Below are 17,892 nucleotides of genomic sequence, written 5' to 3' on the forward strand. Positions count from 1 at the left end.
TACACGACATTCTGAACAGGAACCTAGGTTTGGAAACTTACCATTTCTGTGCTACAGCCGTCTGAAAACACTTTTGCTAGCTAGGTATGCAACAGGGTAGTCATGGTGGGGGACAGCTGCGTAGGGTTAGCCAATGCCATTTGGCATCCATCCTACCTCTGTGACCTGGTTCAAGCCTCAGTCATGTGATTATGAGTGTTAGAGTACACATTGCAGAATACACCGACATGATCATTCTGAATGGTGAAGCTCACAGTGATGTAAGAGCAGATTATCGCCTCTGTCAAAACCGTTCTCCACAACATCTGACTATCATGTACCCTTTTTGCCACAATTATGCATCAACTTTGAGAAAGGGTAGCTTCACCATCAGCAGGCGCACTCCAAGGAGATGCCGCACATCTGAATTGAGAGAGGCCATACTGCATCACATTGAAGAACACCTGTCAATGAGTATATGAGCAATTTCTTTAGACATTAATGAGTGGAGCTGTAAAACAAGTGATGTACTGGGTAACACCTAATCAATTACTTGTAAAAGTAGTCATATTACCAACATGTTTCCAAATGATTGTAGCACAGAAAAAGTACATTTCCAGACAAGAGTTCCAATTCAAAATATTATCTACACATGAACAATGTGTATAATTTAAACGTTTCAATGTCGTTTTTAAAGGTATTTGCCTGGAGTGTACCTTTGCATGGAAATGAAATGTGCTCAATAAACAATTCAGACAAGAAGATAATATTATCTTTTGAAATGTAGTGCTACAGAAGAATGTTGAAGATTAGATGTGCAGATCAAATAACTAATGAGTGTGTACTGAATTGAACAGTGGAAGAAGAAATTCATGGTACAACTTGATGAACAGAAGGGGTCAGAAGCTAGGACGCATTCAGAGACATCAAGAAATTATCAGTTTGGTAATGGAAAGAAGTGCGTGGGTGGGTAAAATTGTGTACTAGTCTCCCCTGACATCTTGGTTGCAGTGACAAACTGATCTGTACTACAGTCCGAGGTCTATATTAGGTTGAAACGTCAAAATTTGATTGTGAGTTGGTGAAGTTAATGAATGTGAAAGCAGAAAAAAATCTGGTTGTGGTAAAAAATTGACTGGTAGTAAAGCCTAATATATGCACTATATTGAAAATATGCAAGGGGGGTCCAATAGGTAATTTTTGCTGCATGGGTTTAAAATCATAGGAGGAAACAGAGGCTTGAATACAGTATGTAGATTCAAATGAGTGTAGGTTCCAGTAACTACGCAGAGATGAACAGGCTTGCATAGGACAGACTATAGCACGCAGCTGCATCAAACAGACTGAAAACCAAAACTACAAAAAGCATGTAGTGATTATGGCAATTTGATGGTTTTCCTTTCTTACTGTAAAACTGGCTCATTCCACAGTCTTGAACATTCTCAAGGATGATGAAATCCCTGGACCATAGTGAATGAAGGAGGAGCTCAGATCACATTCTTCTGCCTTGCACATAAGTTTTGTTAACTGATCATCAATGTACTCACAGAAATATTAAACAAGAACTGACTAAACAGCAAGACATTTTAAGCAGATACTTTTCTGCTACCCTGAGCAGCAGCTAAAGTACCAACTACAAGATAAACCTCAGTCCTTACACTCACTTCTTCTGAAACTGTCACTGACCACCATTCCCATCAGATCGTGACTGTAAAAGCAAGCTCTTCTCAAAAGATTACTTCTACCGTGATGACAGTGCAAGAGGATTCAAAAATGAGTTATTACAAACATATTTCTATCAGTAACATAGTTTGTACAATAATAAATAAATAGTAAACCCACTACTTCATGAGTTATACAGAACATCTGCTGTTTATTTTCTGTTGGTCACTTAGTACTTATTTGATTACATTGGTATTGATATCTGTAAAAACTGAGTCCAATTTACAATACCTTACTTTTTAGCATGCAGCATATAATGAACACTGCCACTTGCTATGTAGGTACCAGAAATTTTCAATTCTTAGATAATTTGTCTAAGAGACATTTTTAAAAAAAAGATTGACATATGACTTCATAACAGCTGCAGAATCCAATGATACGAAATTATTTGAACTTTAAAACCTTCTAGTCTTAGAAATGACATCTTTCATCTCTCCTATTTCATTATAGACGAGAGCTGCTGATAATTTATAAGTATCTGTCATTCAGTCAGGTCCGAGAGATATCAGTATGGAAGAAACATACCGTAATTCTGTGGTACATCTGCCTGAGGGACACAATTTATTCATGCTTTGAAGAGTGTTTCCAGTTTGGGAAAACACAGTTCAGATCGCTGTCATATTCTGACGAGTAATAATATGTAAAAAAACAAAAAAAATTCCAGCCCTTTATCTAAAATAAACGCCGCTCCTGAGCGGTGTGCACAGAAGTATGCGATTAAACATTTGCCCTAATACCATGCATAGATGTAGGCTATGCACCTTTTCGAGCTTTAGCACCAATACTAAATCACTGATACAAATATTGAATGGGACTAAACTGTAATACGATACTTACACAGTTCTACATCCAGTTATTAAGGATTTAGCTGAGGACACAATACTGCTGGAGAAGAGACTGTACTTTCCTCCTAACGAACGTCTTGCGCAAAATTTACATTACCCATCATCATAAAATGTTCAATTCACATGACATTAACGCTGTAAATTAAGTCGCCCGTTCCCACTTTTAACTCACATACATGTTGCAGGTAATAGCGTTAAATAATTTGCATAAGAGGCCCTGATCTAGTATTCCATCTTGCTGTTGTGAAACTTTGCTAACCAAATAGTTCATTTAATTTAATCAACTGACGTATGCAAGTTACGTAAACACTAAATAACAAATTTAATTCGTTTGTATAATATTTTTGCGCAAGATTAAATGTCTGGTACAGTACTGCGCAATTTGGAAACGCCGCGTCTGGAATACATTACTTTCGTACAATGCAAGCATCAAACCACACGAGTCGCTTAAATTTATTGTACGTGCCATGAAAATCCATGGCGGATGGCGCAAATCTCTGAATCAACAGCAGACGAAATTTAAACAGCCTATTCTCACTTGCAATCAAAATCAGCAGCATTTACCATGATACCAACATTGGAACAGCATCTAATTCAATTAAAAGCGGGCGTTCAAACGATGGACAGAAGTGACCCAAGGAAATTTTATGAAATGTTAGCCATGAAATCGGAAGCTTATGTCAGGTTGCAAATAAAAGAGATGGGTGGCGTGACTTTTATGACTGGGTAGCACCCATTTTTAATATAGTAGCTTAAGATGAAGACAAAACAATGCGGCACGAATTATTGCGAATATGATCGCTAAAGTAATTTTCGAGACTGTCTACTACCGAGATGTAAAAATATTTGGTGTTTTGTAAAAATGTTGTCTGGTTTCAGATTTATGATGTAGTTTACTTCCCAAAAAAATCAAGTATTTACGAAAAGCAATTTACAGCCAATCTAAAAAAGTAAAGCTTCAAAATAGCAGCTCACAAAACAGCTAACGCAATGGATTTTCGTTATTTCTGTGCGTAATCAAAGTACTTGATAGTACTCTTGCTTGGGCCAGCCCTTAGTTTTAACAGACCTAAGGCTTCAAAAACTTCTGTCGAACAGCATTTGACCTTTTTGCTGGTTTGATTTCAGTGTATTGCAGTGAAAGTTCGTTTTACCAGAGGAAACAAAACTGCACGTTATGTTAATATCTCTGCAGGCGCACCATTTATTTACACATGGCCATAAAAAGATAGAAAAGAAAACCTGTTTGGCTCAAAATTGTTAGTTTTAATCTAGATCTGAATACTAAGAATTTTGTGAAACGTGCATCTTTAATATACCACTATGGCTGGTAAGAGATTTTCCATTGTTATAAACATTGTAGTGTGATTAGTTCGTCTTGCTTTGCCGTTCGTTCTTGGTATTTCGCAAATGTTTATGATGGGACATATCCAGTGTTTTATACATGTTGAGCGGCTAGTTTAGAAAGTACAGTAATATAATTTTCGTAAAAAAAGTTCTTATACGCAAGGCACGTTAATTTGGTGCAGTCTGATCCGAGTTACGGAATACTATGATGTAATTATGTTGGCTCAAAATATGTTTTTAAATGACAAATGAAAGCCATCAGGTGCATTCTAGGACTTACCCAACGCGAATCATACAGCGTATATTTCACGGAGGAGGAGATTGGTGCTTAACATCCCGTCGACGACAAAGCCATTAGAGAGGGGCGATTATTTCAAACAACAATGCCAAGTACCAGTACAGTGCCAGCTAACAAGGACATCGGTGTTCGGGTTGGATGTTGTGTGAAATGCTCAAATCGTGTTATCTTCGAATGAGATGTTGTGTCTCATACGTAGTGTTAGAATGGACGTACAACGCACCGATAAACCGAAGATTTATCAGTCCTCTGAAATGGAATAACTTAATTCTGAGAAATGGTAAGATCTGAAAGTTAGCAAGAAGTCTCAAACTGATAGCTGGTTGTAGGCTAAAATTGGAAGTGAAATGACATTGACCTTTAGACGGTTCGTTTAGGTACCAAGCGTGACATTACCCTGTGCACAGTGTGCATGTTGATATTTTGGTTTGCTGTCAGATTAATTCACAGTGAGTTCCAGAATGTTTATACTTTTCATTTTCTGAACCATATCGATTTGCCACTGATCAGTTATGTCAGACTAATTAATTGTTATATTCAAAATTAAATAAAATGGAGAAGATCGATATAACAACGTTGCACAAGTCGATTTGTAATCCCATCGATATGTGTCTGTCCTTGCGAAGGTCAGATCCTGTAGTTTGCAGGTGCACGAAGGGCAGCAGCGGGTTGCTTGAGAGCTTGCCTGTTATTCTTTACAGTTTGCTGTGATTGTAAACGGCGCCCTCAGTCGGGTCCTTGTCCGTGTGTTGGTGGCGTTCCAGGCGAGATGGGTCGAAGATTTATTGTAGGTGGAAATTGGAAGATGAATGGAGATAAGAAGAGTATCGAAGAAATCCTGGGATTTCTGAGGCAGGGCCCGTTGGACGAAAGTGTCGGTAAGTTGATAACTTAACTACATTCAGCCTCTTTGTTTAGATCTTCACCATAACAAATGTTTGTAAAAAGGTACACAAGAAAATCTTATTTTTCCCTTGGTGCTTTCTCCTAAATTCCACCCATAAAACCAACCCCCTTTCAACCCACTTTTCGGCATTATGAACCCTATACACCCACTGATTGGAGAAAGTTTCAATAATCTTCAAAACGCAATGTAGTAATATGAGTCAGTTGCTACTACGTTATGTCACACACACCAACAGTCTGTGAACAGGGAAGAGCCTCAATATGTGCACTAGATTTTGTTAGTGACTTGGTGTTGGCTTTGTCAAATCACAACGAGCTTGTGGCTTTTCATCTACGTTTACATCTGTGGACATGCAATAGATCAGCCTTCCAACGCAAATAACCGAATTAAAATGCCATGTTATTGGGGAGAGGGGGGGCAGATACTGGCCAACTTGTTTTGTTTGATGTATTATTTTGGTGTTGCCTTATTAACAAACTCTTCGAAAAGTAGGCCTACTGTTATGACCACTTACTCGTAATCCCTCTAGGCCAGCAAATAATATTACATTACAGTTATTTCTGTGGTCAATGACCCAAAATATTTGTTTTCAGACCAAAAACAAGTATGGTTTTGTACCATACCACTGAGACTACTGCTGATCTGAATATTTTACCGATTCATTCATCCAGGGATCATGTGATAACTTGACAAATTTTGCACAAATAAGGGCTCGAGTGTGATGTTGGACACGCTGAAATGTAGATTGTGGCGACAGACTGAGTTTTATATTTATGTGCTACTTACTGTATTTTGATAATCTAGTGATGTAGACAAAATAAATTGTGTGGCGTAATGCCTTTGATATACTATCTTGATGTTTATAAGGTTTATAGTAACATACTGGAATAATGCAATGCATTTCTTTAAAAATGGAAGGTGGCATTTTCTGGGAGGTGTTAAAGGTCAAAGTCAAACCCAGCGACATTGCATGTGGAAATTCTTATAAACCTACCCGTTGCACAGTAATGTAAAGCTGTACACACCAGCTTTTCAGTGATTTAAATGAACTCAAGTGAAGATGGACGTGTGTGAATTTAACACAATTTCCAAACTTAGCTGGCTGTAACTTTCTTCACAGTTGTCATGTACTTCTGCAAGTTGGTATTTACTAAGTGGATCATAAATTAGCAACTGTAACTGCCTAGGTTTATGGTGGGGGTATTGAGTGAGGGGGATTAGAGGGAGAGAGATGCGGGAGGCACGTTGAGGGATTAGGGGTGGATGGCTAGTGGCTCAGAGGAAGCGGCTGGTTCTCCAGCTACGAATGTGGTAGAGAGGGGTGGCATATAAAGGGGCTAAGCGTGTCGATCCCCGGTAGTCGGAGCTGGTGGGGATGTCAGTTGGGAGAGGCTGACAGAATGGAGGACTTACTGATTTTCTCTGCATGCAACAGTGCTTCTCTTAAGGCATGTGGAGTTTCTGATGACAAAATTCGTGAATTTTGGGTATTTTATGAAGCTAGATAGGTGAAACAAAGCCTCATTAGTGAAAAAGGTTTAATCTCAAACATTGCAAGTCCTTTTCAGTTAACAAATTGCTGAAACCATTCACAATACGCTATTCACCTTGGATAGCCGTACAATGTAACTGTTGCACAGCAGTAATATTATATGGGTACATCTCCAGTTATTTGGTTATGGCCTTATGCGCTGCTGTATGGGAGACTATAGCCTCTTGCGACAGTCTCGTCACGATTTTGTTGGCATCTACGACACAAGGCCTAAAACGTCGCCTTGCTTCTGTTAAAATTGTGGGCCTACCAGTTTGTGCTAAATCATAAACTGAACCTGTTGCTTAGAATTTGTGAATTAAATTATGTACAGTGTCACACTGTGAACCCCTGAAAGCAGGAAAACTCAATCTAAATTGCCACCTCACATGCTCCATAGAATTTCCTTCTGTACAGAAAACCTCTTCCACTAAGAATGCTCTGCCTGCAATTGTAAGCATTCTTACTGCACTCAGCTTACAGATAATACACAACTAACAGCTGCAATACACACCCAACACTACTGTCCATTAATTGTGTGTCGGTATTGGACTAAAATATCTGTACGGCAATGCAGATGTCAATGGTGTATCCTGTGTGTCTTGCTTAAATATTGGCTTGTTCTGTTAATTCAGTTATAACCATTGACGAGAGTAATGCCCACTTTATTCTTCACTGTGTGATCATTCCACCCATGGCCAACCTATTGATGGGCCATCTAGAGGAATCCGTCCTAAACACCCAGAATCCTCAACCTGTCTCCAGCTTTGATTCATTGATGACATCTTTGCGATCTGGATTGGGGGTGAGGACATCCTATCCACATTCCTCCAGAACCTCAACAGACCCCTTGCGGGTCCGGGGGTTAGAATAGGCCCGAGGTATTCCTGCCTGCCGTACGAGGAGACTAAAAAAATTTCACACATTTCGGTGTGAACCCTGTAAGGTTTGACCTTCATTCTTCAAAATTTTCCCGAAGAGCGAGCCAATTAGAGAAGGGCGTCTTACAAGGTGCATCGTGTCCATTGTGCATTGATACTTTAGCCCACTTTCTCATCATCACATTGCAGTCCTGCCCATTCTCATGCAGTGTCGATTTCTGCATCCAAAACGGCAGCCAGTCCGTTGTGGTGGGGCCGCCATGTACCCTGTTGGTTGTAGCCCCCTGGCCACACAGGGATTGCTCTGCTTAAGCCTGCGCCATTAACTCCACACATATGCTGAGGGGTAGATGCCCATCCCCCTGGGGCATCGGGACTCCCGGCAATGGCCATCCTGCCAGGTGGCCTTTGCTGCGGCTGGGTAGCGCCCGTGGGGAGGGCCCCTGACCGGAGTGGGTGGCATCAGGGCGGGTGACACGCGATGATGCATAGTCCATCATCTCTTGCTGGTGGTGAAACACCAGTAGTCTCTAAGCGATCACAAGCTCAATTCAGTGCACAGAAGTACGACCCCAGATTGTTCCCCTCCCTGGCCACACCGTGGGAGGAACATCAGGCTAAGGATGGCAGCGGATCTTATTCGCCCCGGTACTTTGTATGCTTAGAGAGCTGATGGGAAATCTTTCATGATGATGAAGCCTCAGTTTTTTGTTGATAACTTAGAGGACAAGTTCGGGGAGGTGGAGGTCTTGTCCAAATTGAGATCTGGGTCTGTCTTGATCAAAACAGCATCTTCTGCCCAGTCACGTGAGTTACTCGCTTGTGACAAGCTGGGGGGTGTTTCTGTAACCATCACGCCCCATAAGAGCTTAAATATGGTCCAGGGTATCATATTTTGCAGAGACCTTCTTTTGCAGTCCGACGATGAGCTGCGTGACAATTTTGAGCGGCGAGACGTATATTTCGTCCGGCGTGTTGTACTGGTTGTTACCTATCTCGTTTCTTAGATAACTGAAAAATTGTGGAATCTTACGTGGTATATTGTGGTAGGACCTCACTCTCGCCACGTGTTTTTTGAATGAGAATAATACGAGTAGTTCCAGCACAGTTTCAGCAAGACTTATTTTATTAGTAGTTGCTGAAAGATTACACACTGCAGATCTCGTTTGTCTAGGGGTTCTCGAAGTTTTGTCTGCAAGATAATCATTCCAACAAGAGTGGCCTGGGTTTTCTTCCTGTTTGAAATAAACACTACCAGATGTGAAATGCTTTCAGCTAAAAATTATATTTAGCTGTACTTTTTGTTAGTAACTACACCATTTTCACTATGAACATTGATACTCTAAATGCATTATACCACACTTGTCACATAAACACGTCCACCTCCCTCCAATACAGACAAAGAAGTGGCGGGCAAGCCAACGTGTGCCCGGAAGTTGCAGACATTCCTGCATTCTAGATTCTTTGGTCTACTGACCTTAACTAACTCCAAAGATCCATATAAATAAATACATATAAATATACAGCATTTAACATCTCAAACGAATCCATTATTTATCATAAAAGAAAATATTCATAATTAAATAAATTAAACATATTTTCTGGCAACATAACTCTTTACTGTGGGCATCGTACTTTTCGCATGAGATAAACTTTATCCCCGACAGTTAATTACATTAGTGTCCACTGGGGTCTGAAGGATAATCAGGTTGCCACCGGTGCCTTCATCTTGGCCTTTGAGGGTAATAATTGCCCGAGTAGGTCGAGGTGATGGTCTACTGGAGTGATGTAAAGTCCTATATCCCTCCCCCAATGCAGTGCTTTAAGTGCTGGAAGTTCGGCCATACGTCTTCACACTGTACTTCCAGCGTCACATGCCGAGATTGCGGACACCCATCACATCCCAATACTGCATGTACCCCGCCTCCCATCTGTGTCAACTGTGGAGAGCATCATTCACCTTGCTCGCCTGACTGCAGGATTCTCCAGAAAGAAAGGAAAACCATGGAGTACAAGACCCTGGACTGACTGACCTACACAGAGGCTAAGAGAAAATTTGAACGCCTGCATCCTGTGCGTCTGACATCGTCTTACGCCGCCACTACAACAGTTCTGGCAGCATCAGCTCCACCAACCCAGGTCTCCTCTCAGAGCTGGAAGACTCCACCTGCCATCTCGGTGGGGGGCATTTCCCTGCCTGTAGCTCTTGCACCACCTACTTCGGGAGCAACACCCCCCTTCCCCCCAACCATCGGGGACATCCATCCCCACTTCCAAGCCAGAGAAGCGCAAGTTTTCTACAGCTTCTCTCGCTAGGAATGTTCCATTGGGTCACTCATTTCTCAGGTTTCTTCTAGTGGGAAAGAAGACACCCGCCAGTCGCTGAAGAGCCCAAAAGTAGGTGGTCGTGGGGGTTCTCTCTCATCCTCAGTCCTGGAGACTGAGCCAGTCAAGTCCTCCCAGCCAGGGAAACCCAAGGAGCAGCGAGAGAGATCCGAAAAGAAAACCCTTAAGACCGAGGAAATTGCGGTGGCACCCACACCACTGCTACCTACAAGTTCTGTGGCTGAGGATGGGGTGGAGATTTTGGCGTCCACTGAGGACTTAGATCTCGCCAGACCCTCAGACACAATGGATATAGACTGCTCAGGCAATAAATCGGTGGCAGCAGGTGACTCTGAGGCGTAAACTGCCTCATTGAATGTTCCATGCCTTCCCAGTCTGTGTCATCGTCCAGTGGAATTGAGGCAGCTTTTTCCACCGCCTGGCTGAACTATGGCAACTGTTAAGCTTTACACCTGCTATCTGCATTGCCCTCCAGGAAACCTGGTTCCCAGCAATGCGCCTACCCTCCATGGCTTTAAGGGATATTACAGGAACCATAGCGATTATACCCCTATACAACCCATGCTCCCAACCCCTTACCTAATGGCTCATATCCCTGTAATAGATGTAGATGCAAGACCTGTCCCATACATCAAAGGCAGGGCTACCTGTGAAACCAGTCATGTGATGTACAAGCTAAGCTGCAACCACTGTGGTGCATTTTATGTGGGCATGACAACCAACAAGCTGCCTGTCCGCATGAATGGCCATGGACAAATTGTGGCCAAGAGACAACTGGACCACCCTGTTGCCAAGCACGCCGCCAAACACGGCATTCTTCATTTCAATGACTGCTTGATAGCCTGTGCCATATCAGGGTGTATATGACCTGGGAGATCCGGGAAAAACCCGGAAATTTTTTCATCTGGGAGAAAACCAGGAAAATCCCGTGAATTTTTTAGAATTCCGGGAATTTTTCATTGTTTTAGTTACCAGTTAAATTTTTGCGATTTTGACAGTTAAGAATCGGTACTCTAACGAAGGATATTACTGTATCCCGCTTCTACAGAATAATACTGCAGCAACAAAACATGCACGAGAGAAAAAAATACTAAAATAAAACTTAAGCCGCTAAAATAAAACTTAAGCCGCTAAAACAAAACTTAAGTCGCCAAGGAAATGCGCCGTATACAACAACAAAACAGAGTGCTCCTGCAAGCGTCTGCCAACCAAAGTGTGCCAAAGGCTTTAGGTAGAATATGCAGTGCTTCCCAACAACAAATTGCCTCCGATGAGCGTGATGTGACAGCTGTTTTAGATTCATTTGAGCAGTTGCGGACGGGCTCTTGCGCATGCACAGTTGAGTCGCGTATGAGTGGTACCTTCTTCCACTTCTGCCTACAGATGTGTGGCTGGGCGCCACTATCTAAATTGCTCCGGTACAGAAATATCGTAGATCTGGGGCTGATGCACAGGGCAGTCTGAGTTGTAGCGGGGAGGTGGTTAGTCTCCATGTGACCTGTGTTAATGTTTAGTGATTTTGCAGTTTCCTCTTCGTTTATTGCTCTCACATTAAATGAAAACAAAACGGATTTCTGTGGCCGGGAGCTACCAAATGAATTAAAATACGTTCGCATAACTAAGGAAGGCTAAAATATGTTGTTAGTTTCAGGTTTTATTTCCATCTTTCTGACAGTCAAGCATTAATCGCCTTGCAGAACAATGAAGCTATTTTTGTCGGTTTGCTAAAGAGATTTGGCTTTTATTAATCTTTTGCACTGAGGCAGTAAGTTTATTTGAAACGAAGTGTTTAATTTCACACTTTGGTTAGTTTCAACTGTTCGCTGCGTTTCAAGTGCAAGTTTTCCATCTTCTAGCTTATATGGCATTGTGCCATAATAAAGAACCAAACGTGAGATAATACAGTACCAGCAGTCAAGAAAATTTACATCCAAATCTGGACATACGATTCTGCACTTTAAGCCGATTTATGCATTTTAGTATGGTTCACGAAATTCCGATGCTCTTGAAGTATCCTTTGATGTCTTGTTTCTTTTTATTACATAATGCAAGATCTTTTAATGTTTTACACGTACGAACATGTGGGCTTCCTGCGTCATCGTAGGTGTGCAGGCACAGTGATACCTATTATCTTGTGCTCTCTGGCAACTGCTGAAACGAACCAATTTCTAACAGGTCACGGGAAAATATTGCGAATGGTGGTTTGAAAAGTGTTACTTTCAAAGTAAATTTCCTTTTACGCAAGACGAATTATCTGCAAGAATGTACGATGAATTTCTTAAATCACAGTGTGTTCAACTCTCACTTAAAAATCAACTCTTTTAGGACGATCATCTAGAAGAATTTCCAGCCCAGGAGATCAGACATTTACGTCGTTATTCAAAATTTTACTGGCACATTTGTACGATGTATCTTAAAGTGTAACACGCGCAAAAAGATCAGCATTATATGTGGAAGCTTAGCTTCTCTTGCAACTTATCAATCTTGGAGACACAATATTATTTGTGAAAGCTTTGTTTTTCTTGTAGCAACACTATGTATATTAATTTTAAACCATTAACTTTTCTTTTTTGTGTGTTTGCACTACTTAAGAATTTTCTTGCTATTGGTTGACTACATCACGTGTCCTATGCTGTCATCAGCTAGCGAGATCACATGACGTGAGCTACGACTGGCTTACAAAAGCGCGTCGCGATCTCGATTTCATCGCTTCTGAAAGTAACATGCAGTGTTTGGTGGTATTTGAATTTATACCTCCGTAACACGAAAAAATGCAGCGTACATGTTGCTGCACATCAAAGATCTTTCCAAAACATGTTTCCCCCCCCCCCCCCCCCCCCCCCCCCTGGGTTTCGTTTTCTAAAGTGTCAGCAAATTCTACGTCTGTGTAGAAAACCATAAACATTCTAAGGATTGATAACTTTTACAGTGCCAAGGAAAAGTATACTGTCACTTAACACGTGAAAAATGTATTTTCACCCGGGAGAAAGTGTATTTTCAACTGGGAAATCTGGGAAAAATCGAGAAATTTTTTTTCCTTGTCCATGTATACACCCTGCATATGGATCCTTCCCACCAACACCAGCTTTTCTGAATTGCACATGCGGGAACTCTCCCTGCAATATATCCTATGTTCCCATAAACATCCTGTCCTCAACCTTACCCATCAACCTCATCCCTGTTCCCATTCCAGCACTACACAGCCCTCTATTCCACCTATGCACTTTTTAGTTCTTTCCTTTTTCCGCCTTCCCCCACTCTCCATCTAAGCTCCCGACTGCACCTAGCTGTTCTACCCTCTCCCCATCTTGTCCCTGCACACTCCCCAGTAGCACTCATCATCCCCCACCCCTACCCTACTATCCCTCCCCCTCCCTGACACAGCCTCCTCCTTAGCCCCACCCAGTTGTCTGTCCCATCATGCACTGCTGCTGCTGCTGCTCGTAGTGTGGCTTCAGCTGCCAGAGACTGTGCTCGTGTGTGTACGTGTGTTGCACGCATGCCCAATGTGCCCTGAAATGAGAATTGTCCTACCCACTATCCTTCCAACCCCTCCCGCAGTGGTATTCTGCCGTCCACCGAACCTCCACAATATACTCATCCATCCCTATATAACCCATGCTTCCAACGCCTTACCTAATGGCTCATATCCCTGTAATAGACCTAGATGCAAGACCTGTCTCATACATCCTTTTATCAAACTTGACAGTAAGTATAGGTGTGGTACTAAGTCAAATGCCATTAGGAAATCTAGAAATACTGCATCCAACTGGTTGCCTTGATCCAAAGCTTTCAGTAAGTCGTGTTGAAAATTGCAAGTTGGGTTTCACATGATCAGTGTTTTCAGAATCCACGTTGGAAGCCTTTTAGGAGTTCATTCTGTTTGAGATATATCATTGTGTTTGAGCTCAGAATATGTTCTAAGGTTACAATGAAACGATGTCAAGGATATTGGATAGTAGTTTTGTGGATAACTTCTACTACCCTTCTTGTAGACGGGTGTGACGTGTGCTTTTTTCCAAGAATTGAGCACGATTTTTTGTTCAAGAGATCTAGAGAGATTACAGTTAGAAAAGGGGCTAGTTCAATGCTAATTCAATGTAGAATCTGACAAGGATTACATTGGGTCCTTGGAGCTTTGTTTGGTTTTAACAGTTTCAGCAGTTTCTCAACACCACTGACATTACTACCTATTTGAACACTAAAACTTATTTCATTCATCTTTTCAGTTGTACGAAGATTAAGTTGGGAAGTTATTTGTACAGTGTGTCTGTTTGATTATTAAGAATTATGTACATGACCAGTGTATTATACCTATCTTTCCTTCCCCTACACAAATTTAGGTGAACTTTCCATAAGTTGATAATATACACTGTTACTCCAAAGTAATGATGAAAAATTAGTATTATTTGCATACGTTGTGGTAAACAGTGGGAAATTCTTCAGTGTAGGAAACGTACACTTGATGGTGCATGGGACTTCACACCTGCATCTACATTCACACTGGGAAAACCACTATGGGGTGATTGGCAGAGGGTACTTCCCATTTTATCAGTTATTAGAGCTTCTTTCCGTTCCATTCAAGTATGGAGTGTGGGAGGAATGACTGTTTAAATGCTTCTGTGTACACTGTAATTACTCTTCTCGTTGGGTACCCTACAAGAATGATACATAGTGGATTTCTAGAGTCATTGTGCAAAGTTGCTTCTTGAAATGAAACTTTTGTGAGTAGGCTTTCTTCAGATTTTGTGTCTATCATCCTGTCTAGCAGTTAAGTTTCTTCAGCATTTCTGTGACACTCTCCCTCAGGTCAGACAAGCCTGTGACTATTTGTGCTGCCCATCTCTGCAGACATTTTATATCTCCTGTTAGTTATTCGGTGTAAGTTCCGGCACACTCAGTGTTGTAGGATCAGTCGCTCAAGTGTATTGGAAGCGATCTGATTTGTAGACTCATTGCATTTCCCCAGCATTCTACCAATGAACCAAAGTCTGCCACCTGCTATACGTACGTCCGAGCCTAAGTGATAATTCCATTTCATATTCCTACAGATTTTTACACCACCCAGGTATTTGAATCAGTTGGCTGATACCAATTGTGAATCATTGATATTGTATGCACAGTTTTGTAAATTACAAAACTTTATATTAGTCAGCAGTTAAAGCAAATTTCCGATCCTTGAACCAGTTTGATATCTTAGCAAGATGTGGCTATATTGTTGTGTAGCATTTGTCAGACAGTACGTCATTATAGGTAACTGCATCATTTATGAATAATCTGAAGTTACCATTAATATTGTCTGCAAGGTCATTAATGTACTACATGAACAGCACGTGCCCTAACATACTTCCCTGGGGCACACCTAAAGTTACTTCTCCATCAGTTGGTGACCCTCTATCTGAGATAACATGCAACATAACCACTACCAAGAAATCCTCAATCCTGTCACAAATTTCACTTGATACCCATATGATTTTACACTTAGTAATATGTTTAGGTGTGGTAATCAGTGAAATGCTTTTATGAAGTAAAAGAATACTTCATCTACCTTAAGGTGCCTTGAGCCGAGGCGTTCTTAATGTCATGTGAGAAAAAATGCAAGTTGGATTTCGCACGATAGATTTTTTGGAATGAGGTCATTCTATTTGACATACTTCAGTACCACATCCATCCTGTGTTGCTGACACCCATTAATTTACTGTTGCAGAGATAATAGTTGGCGTGCCAGCTATATATCTGGACTACGTGAACCAGAAGCTGCCTGGAAATGTCGTGGCTGCGGCACAGAATTGCTACAAGGTCCCAAAAGGTGCTTTCACAGGTAGGCTGAATGAAATTGCCAGCTGTGTTACTAATTTATTAGTAGTTCACATTTTAGTATGACATTTAATTTTTTGTTTGTTTTGTCCGAATGACTTGTGCCTTATGTATAGATGTCGGTGCAGGCTGGCATGTGGAATTCGCACACATTTCATATGTTCAGTAGTATGTTGATATTTAAGAGAAAACTTCTATTTATACAAAATCCAAGATTTTGAAGTATATACTACAGTTGCTGAAAATTACAGCTCTGAGTAAAATAAACGAAATTCAACATAACACCTTCTATTGGATTTATGTGGTCACTTAAGACTCCATGTCACATTTCATATGTGAAATGACAAATAATGCCTCATTGGTAGACGGTGTGCACATTGATGTGTGGATCGTCTCAGGTTTATGGCGTTTGCCCTCACAGTGGCCATGTTTTCAGGTGTCTTAAATTTATTAGGACCTGGCCACTTTTTCCTTAAAATATTACTTGTTATTCTGAAAGCTGTACCCTGTTGTAGGACAGTATTGTGACTCACAGCTTTACAATTAAAATAATGTCGATGTCTGTCACATTGCAACAACTGACAAGGCAATTAGGTTTAATGTATTATTCACTATGATGCGGTTGTCCACTGCAACAACTGAAGTGGCAGATAGCCTCTGTGTACATGATGTCTTCGTCCTCACTACTGACAATGGTGTACTGGGCAATCTAAAAACATTAGTTTCCTGTGGGGCACTTTGTAGTCCTTAGTGTGTGTTGTGTTTGTAATGGTGAGAGTACCACTTCACTGTTCTTGTTTGGCCTCATTCACATTCAGAGTACTTGTGCATCTAATATTCATATCCATTCACACTTGACACTTAACAACACAATTCTTAGATATTCTTGTTTCGGGAATGTTGCCGAATATTCCATAGTTTGTGGTTCTGTACTTAAACCGTGTTCAAAGATTTCTAACTCTTGAAGTTGTTGTTGCTGAGGCTCAGGTTTGTATTTGCGATGTTGAGTGTACCTACTTCATGAACTGACCTGTCACCTTGATGCTCTTCGTAATACCGGTTATCTCGAATATCTTCTTACAGTCGTCCTTTCTTCAATTTTCGATGCAGTGGTCCTGGTATGTAGTGCCACTAATTGTACTGTGAAACTTCGTCTCCATCTGTGGGGGGTCAAGTGCAGTAAGGAAGCTCATATTCTATAGCACCTAGTTAAGAAACCATAACCACTCTTTAAACAACTCTTCTCTGTGTAACAATTATGAAAAGTAAAGTTTCTACTCACCAAATAGTGGAGATGCTGAGTCGCAGATAGGCACAACAAAAAGACTTTCACGAATTGTTGTGCCTATCTGTGGCTCCTTAACATTTCTCATGAACTCAAGTGAACATATTGCTCATTTAAAACTCGGTCGTAGCCATTGAGACATAACGCGCCGAATGACGGATAGTAAGAGATCACGTGACGTAACTTCTTTCTGGGGTTTGACCACTTTCATCAGACTCCTTCTCTGGAGTCCACAACATCCCAAAGCGCGACTACTTCTCCATAGCAAGTAAAGACACTCTATTCTAACGTTCTAATTCTACATCTACATATACGTGAATTCTCTGCAAATTACATTCAAGTGCCTGGCAGAGGGTTCATCGAACCACCTTCACAATTCTCTATTATCCCAATCATGTATAGCACGCGGAAAGAATGAATGCCTATATCTTTCCGTACGAGCTGTGATTTCCCTTATGTTATCGTAGTGATCGTTCCGTCCTATGTAGGTCGGTGCCAACAAAGTATTTTCGCGTTCGGAGGAGAAAGTTAGTGATTGGAATTTCGTGAGAAGATTCCGTCGCAACGAAAAACGCCTTTCTTTTAATGATTTCCAGCCAAAATCCTGTATCATTTGTGACGCTCCCTCCCATATTTCGCGATAATACAAAACGTGCTGCCTTTCTTTGAACTTTTTCGATGTACTCCGTCAGTCCTATCTGGTAAGGATAACACACCACACAGCGGTATTCTAAAAGAGGACGGACAGGCGTATTGTAGGCAGTCTACTTAGGTTTGTTACATTTTCTAAGTGTCATGCCAATGAAACGCAGTCTTTGGTTAGCCTTCCCCACAACATTTTCTGTGTGCTCATTCCAATTTAAGTTGTTCGTAATTGTAATACCTATCTATTTAGTTGAATTTACGGCTTTTAGATTAGACTGATTTATCGTGT

General features: G+C 41.2%; 2 protein-coding genes across 2 annotated transcripts in view; one reads left to right on the forward strand and one right to left on the reverse strand.

The window, feature by feature from the left end:
* Nucleotides 1-3,105, reverse strand: part of LOC124719678 (F-box/LRR-repeat protein 14-like) — a 95,162-nt gene extending 92,057 nt beyond the window's left edge. Inside the window, exon 1 of the mRNA XM_047244888.1 lies at nucleotides 2,539-3,105. The gene's annotated coding sequence lies outside the window, so the exon portion shown is untranslated. The remainder of the gene's footprint in view (nucleotides 1-2,538) is intronic.
* A 1,698-nt stretch (nucleotides 3,106-4,803) lies between these two features.
* Nucleotides 4,804-17,892, forward strand: part of LOC124720030 (triosephosphate isomerase B) — a 44,923-nt gene continuing 31,834 nt past the window's right edge. Inside the window, exons 1-2 of the mRNA XM_047245280.1 lie at nucleotides 4,804-5,069; nucleotides 15,564-15,677. Coding sequence (XP_047101236.1) covers nucleotides 4,961-5,069; nucleotides 15,564-15,677 — 223 coding nt within the window. The 5' untranslated portion in view covers nucleotides 4,804-4,960. The remainder of the gene's footprint in view (nucleotides 5,070-15,563; nucleotides 15,678-17,892) is intronic.

The sequence above is a fragment of the Schistocerca piceifrons genome, chromosome 11, assembly GCF_021461385.2.
Source record: "Schistocerca piceifrons isolate TAMUIC-IGC-003096 chromosome 11, iqSchPice1.1, whole genome shotgun sequence".
Classification (NCBI taxonomy): Eukaryota; Metazoa; Arthropoda; class Insecta; order Orthoptera; family Acrididae; genus Schistocerca; species Schistocerca piceifrons.